Source organism: Pteropus alecto, unplaced genomic scaffold (genome assembly GCF_000325575.1).
Source record: "Pteropus alecto unplaced genomic scaffold, ASM32557v1 scaffold213, whole genome shotgun sequence".
Taxonomy (NCBI): Eukaryota; Metazoa; Chordata; class Mammalia; order Chiroptera; family Pteropodidae; genus Pteropus; species Pteropus alecto.
The window spans coordinates 558,977-564,592 of record NW_006434829.1 but is presented as its reverse complement, the minus strand read 5'-3'; the positions used below and the strand labels follow the sequence as shown (position 1 = coordinate 564,592).

The 5,616-nt window shown below is 62.0% G+C and overlaps 1 protein-coding gene across 1 annotated transcript in view; it reads left to right on the top strand.

The window, feature by feature from the left end:
* Window positions 1-5,616, top strand: part of EP400 (E1A binding protein p400) — a 76,354-nt gene that overhangs the window by 53,010 nt on the left and 17,728 nt on the right. Inside the window, 7 exon segments of the mRNA XM_025045491.1 lie at window positions 381-515; window positions 779-823; window positions 904-1,057; window positions 1,259-1,500; window positions 1,646-1,819; window positions 4,066-4,202; window positions 4,328-4,384. Coding sequence (XP_024901259.1) covers window positions 381-515; window positions 779-823; window positions 904-1,057; window positions 1,259-1,500; window positions 1,646-1,819; window positions 4,066-4,202; window positions 4,328-4,384 — 944 coding nt within the window.

Here is a 5,616-nt window from a genome sequence, read left to right as displayed (position 1 = left end):
GAGTGGCGGGCGAGTGAGCGAAGCTTCATCTGTATTCACAGCCTCTCCCCAGTGCCAGCATCGCAGCCTCAGCTCCACCTCAGGTCCTCAGGCATTAGATTCTCATAGGTACACTGGTCCCTGGTGCCACAAAGGTTGGGGACCGCTGGTTTAATGTGTTTTGAAGCCGCATAGGGGTTGATGTGAGCGCTGTGTTGGGAACACAGGGACATTCTGGAGATGAGTCATCACAGCTAGGAAGGGGACTTGTGACAGAAGCAGGGGTTCCCTTATTTGAGCACGACCAGTGCTCAAGGCGAGAGGGGAGGGGACAGGCCAGTGGGAGCCCGGGGTGGGACGGTGCCAGGAGTGTACTGTCCGAGCCTGTGGTCTCCCAGCAGGACACCGTGCTGACTGCGGTGACGGCCTGGGAGGCCCAGAACCTGCGGGTGCTGCGAGAGGCAGAGGCCAGGGCGCTGCGGGAGCAGGAGCAGGAGCAGCTGCTGACCTACACCAGGGAGGACGCCTACAACGCGGTACGCGGCCGGGGCCACGCGTTTCCCCCGCTCGAGCCCCACGCGTCGCGACAGCTGCTCCGGGTTCTGGAAGACCCGTTTCACGATTTTCGGTTACATGTTGGCTTTTCCCCCAGTGGCACTGCCAGCTGTGATTCCAGGGCATCGTCAGTCTTACACTCAGTGAAGGCTGTCACCCTTATTTCGAGAACTTGTGCAAGTATGTCACGTGTGGCTTGAATGACGAAACAGATTCACATTGAGAAATTTCCCCTTTCCCGTAGGAATACATCTACGAAGGTGCCGACGGGCAGACCGAAGTCATGCCGGTGAGCGCTTCATCTCCTCTGTCTGGGGCTGGCTCCCTCCCGTGAGGCAGATCATTCACGGGCTCCCCTTCTCCACGCAGCTCTGGACCCCGCCCACACCCCCGCAGGACGACAGCGACGTCTATGTCGACCCAGTTGTGTGTCTTACCTATGAGGCCACGCCAATCCCCGAGTCTAAGCTGCCGCCCGTGTACGTGAGGAGGGAGCGCAGGCGACACAAGACAGATCCCTCAGGTGCTCACCCACCAGCCACGCCCCCACGTCACCGGCTTTGTTCCCGTGATCAGGGAGGGGCCTTTCCACTGCAGCCCTGGCTGGCACTAAAGCAGGAGCAGGCTTTAACCAGGCGCCTCGGAGACAGGCCTCTGGGTCGGCCCCCTCCCTCGGGGGACGCTGGGCTCTGGGGCCACTGTGCTGAGCTGCCTCTCTGTTCAGCTGCGGGCAGGAAGAAGAAGCAGCGGCATGGGGAGGTGGTCGTGCCCCCGCGGTCACTGTTTGACCGCGCCACCCCGGGCCTGTTGAAGATGCGGCGGGAGGGAAAGGAGCAGAAGAAGAACATGCTGCTGAAGCAGCAGACGCAGTTCGCCAAGCCCCTGCCAACGTTCGCCAAGCCGGCCACCGAATCGGGCCCCGACAACCCCGAGTGGCTGGTCAGCGAGGACTGGGCGCTGCTGCAGGTGAGCACGCGGGCTCCTGCCGGCAGGGCGTGCATCCTGCAGGCTGTCTTCCCCCACGCGACATCGCTGTCATTCCGACCGCCGTGGAGGCAGGACCCTGACAGCACTCAGCGTGCTCATCTCATGCCTGACCTTGGTCCCCTAGGCCGTGAAGCAGCTGCTGGAGCTGCCTCTGAACCTCACTATCGTGTCCCCGGCCCACACGCCCAACTGGGACCTCGTCAGCGACGTCGTCAACTCCTGCAGCCGCATCTATCGCTCTTCCAAGCAGTGCCGGAGCCGCTACGAGAGCGTGCTCATTCCCAGGGAGGAGGGGAAGGTGAGTGTGCCCCAGCGACGCCCAGCTCCACGGGCGCCAGAGGGTTTGGTGCGGTGCACGCCTGTGCTGTGCCTGCACAGGGCTTGGGGTGCGGCTGCCATGGCCACGACTAGTGCGGGCGGGAGTCCCAGGGCCTGGGATTGCCCCGACATGGAGCGTCTGCTTTGTCGCCTAGAGAATTTTGCGTGCTGCCTGGTACATCCGGGCACCATCAGGTGCTTGGCCCTCCCTCCCTCCCTCCTGCTCCGGGCGAGTGGACGAGTCTGTTAGCTCTACAATGTTAAGCCCAGCAGCAGAAACATCTGTCAGGGCTGTCACTGGCCTCTTGGCGTTTGCACTGGTGTGACACGCTCTGCACACCCTGGTCCCAGTCAGCTATGAGCATCACGGATGCTGCTGACCACAGGACGGCCGGCTACTTGGTGTCTGTCACCAGGAAGCGCAGAGCCCAGGCCTCCAGTGCAGGGCTCCGCGCACGTGTCTTTTCTTGTTTCTCTGGAGCCGAATCTGTCCCTTCCCACGTCTCCAGCCGCTGTCTTCCCGCAGCCACCACCCCCTTCTTGCTCCTCGGCTACTCGCCTCTCCTCGGGCCAATGTCCACGGCTCCGTGCAGAAGGCCTCTGCGTGCTGGTCGTGCCTGTGTCCTTTGGGCGGGTGTGGTCATTTCCCGTAATAGATGTCCTGTCAGAGCGGGAGCGACAGTCACGTCCTCTACGTGTGGCGAGACGGGCGAATGCCGCAGAGGCAGACACCGTGCTGTGATGCACTTTTGTTTGTGCTTCTGATTTGTGGGACTTACTTAATTATCTCACTAACCACCTTTTGCGTCATCTCAGTTTTCACTGTCCAAGACACGTTTCTTCCAAAGCGTTTGGGGCTTTTTTGTCTAAGAAAAAGAGCAAGCTTTCCTGAGACCACTACTCGTGATGCCTTCGCCACAGAGACTTCCTGGATTCTTGCTAAGGCCTGTTATGTTCTGGAAGGATTTCTTAGGGTTGCTATTGTTTCCTCACGGAAAACTGATGTGAGAAAGAGCCTTGTCGTCTGTTAGTGGTGGGCGGAGCTGGTCTGGGAAGAGAGGGCTCGTGCGGCGTGTGGCGTGCAGGCGAGGTCCTGGGCACCGAGCAGGCTCCGGAACGTCGGCACTGCCCTGGGCAGCAGTGCACGGAGTCTCCTGTGCTCTACAGAGGATTTGCGTCTTTGCTATAGAGGCCACCACCCGTAGGGACAGCCTGCTCATGCCTCACTGAAGCTTGTGATGGTGGCAGTGGGCAGAGGGCTGTGCTGGCAGGAGAGACGCCCACGAGGCCCCTGCCAGCCCCATGCTGTCTAGGGAGCACGTCACTCCCAGGCAGAACTGACGAGGTCGCCTTACCGCGCAGATGGTTCGCCTGCTGTGGCCGGCCCATCACCCAGGTTGGCTCTCACGGGCCCGGCCTGGTCCTCCCCTCTCCGCCGCCCTCAACACGGGGAGCGGGCACGGTGGTCTGGCTTCGGGAAGCAGCTCTGTGTCTGCTCCTCACGTCGGCTCACCTTGACTGGAGGCGTCCGTGTCGCGTGGAGGACGTGGTGTGTCTGTGCACGCTCACACGCCCATGCCCGTCGCACGTGTGGGGCTCTTCACTGTAGGAGTCTCAGTTCCCGTCTGGGTCTGTGCAGGAGTAAGCAGAGCTGAGGGACGCCGCAGAGGGGCCTGGGCAGGGACCCAGGAGCTCGGTGGCCTGGCCGTGCCCGGTCACGATGAGCCCGCTGGCCTTGCACACACCGCCCCGTGGGCCGAGAACTTGCTGCGTGGCATGAGGGGCTGCTGTGAAGCCGTATGGGTGCAGGGGGCGCTGGGTTTCACCGTGGGGCTCAGGGCGGCGAGGTTCCCAGTCACAAGCAGCGCCGAAGCCCCCAAGCAGAGCCTGGGCCATTAGGCCCCTTCGGCGCCCGCTGTGGGCAGAGGCCCGCAGGGACGCGTGGTGAAGGGGCTCTCGGGCTCTGCGTCACAGGTCCGTCCTCCTTCTGCAGCCGAAGGCGGGGCTCTGCGTCCCCAGTAACGAGAGGCTCTCTCAGGTGACATGCGGGAAGGAAGGTGGGGCAGACCGTGGAGCACCGTCAGCCCACGGCAGGCGCCAGTTACTGTGTCGTCTGTTATTCTGTGCTGGCTCTTGGGAAGAGGGACTTAATCACAGGCTCGGCGTGTGGCCTCCAGTCAGCAGGACCACTGCCTGACAGCTGAGCTGCCCACCCTTGCGTTTCAGAGTAAGAACAACCGCCCTCTGCGCACAGGCCAGATGTACGCGCAGGACGAGAATGCCACGCATACCCAGCTGTACACGAGCCACTTCGACCTGATGAAGATGACAGCCGGGAAGAGGAGCCCCCCCATCAAGCCTCTGTAGGCCTGGGTCCCCACTGCCCGGTGTCTTGCCCTGAGCTGTGCCGCGGCGAGACTCCCTCATCTGTCGTCAGCGTTCCCTGTGGCCTTCCCTCGATGACGCGTGTCTCCTTTTTGTGCTGCAGGCTTGGCATGAACCCTTTCCAGAAAAACCCCAAGCACGCCTCTGTGTTGGCAGAAAGGTACTTGGTTTTTGTGACATGCAGTTTTCTCTTGGAAACGATGGGATTTCAGTGTTCTCTTAAACCCAATAAGTTTACTGGGTACTGGTACAAATGGCGTCTCCCGCCTCAGCTGCGGGCAGCGGAGCAGCTGGGCCTGGGTCGCGGAGGGTGGTGGTGTTCACACAGGCAGGGGGTCCCTGTCCGTGGTCCGGTGGACGCAGACAGGGCAGGAGGGCTTGCTCCTGTCCTCCCCACACCCACCTCTCATCTGGCAAATGCATTGCTGGCCTTTCCATAAAAATCTCCCTGGTTTGGGGGTGAGCGTACTTGCTCTGTGATCCCTCAGAGGAGAGAGGAGGTGGGAGGCGGGAGGAGGCAGTGGGCAGAGGGACCAGCAGCGCCGAAGAGTCTGGCTCCTGTGGCGCGGTCCCTGCTCCTCTCTGAGTGTTACTTTTCACGTGAAAGCGTTGGGGATGCAGGTCAGATGAACCCAGTTGCCCCTGTGATTCCAGTCTTCGCCATTGCCCGAACGTGGCTGGGTGCCACTCTGCGGAGAGCCCCCCTTCCGGCCTCCTTGAGTGCCAGCAGCCTGCCTTTGGGCAGTGCCTCCCCAGCCATCTGTCCCAAGGCCCCCCCCCACATGTCACCATCTTCACCTTGTCGAAAACTGCCCCCGGGCACTATGTTGTCCTTCACAGTGCAGGTCAGGGTCTCGCTTTTACTGGATGGTTCGGCGTCTGAGCCCCATGCAGGTGAGGGTTCTAGAGGAAAGGAGCAGGCGTCGGATGCGCATTGGGGGATTAAGTTAGTGGATCATCCGTGCACTGTGCGGGCCTGGGAGTTCAGCAGCAAACCAGATGGGCGCAGTCTGTCCTCCCATTTACTCCTTGGACGGCAAACGCCGAGCACCTTACAGAGGCGGGGTGCATCCTGTGGTGAATAGGTTCAGCCTGGCAGAGCCGAGGGCAGGGGTCCTCCCGCAAAAGGGCCCAGCCGGGAGTGCACGGCGGCTGAGAGGCAGTGGTCGGGCTGCAGCCTCGCTCCTCCGGGTGGGGGCCGAGCCACGTCAGTCCGCAGCTGCGGGTGGGAAGCACGTGGAGCCAAAGGGGCATTAGAAGTCAGGTCAGCAGAGTGGGGAGCAGGGAGGTCCCCGGGTGGTACCAGGGTGGGGACACCAGCGAGGTGACTGAGGATCTCAGGCGGGGGCTGGGATGCAACGTGATTAGGGTGCACTAGAGGGAGGAAGAGCG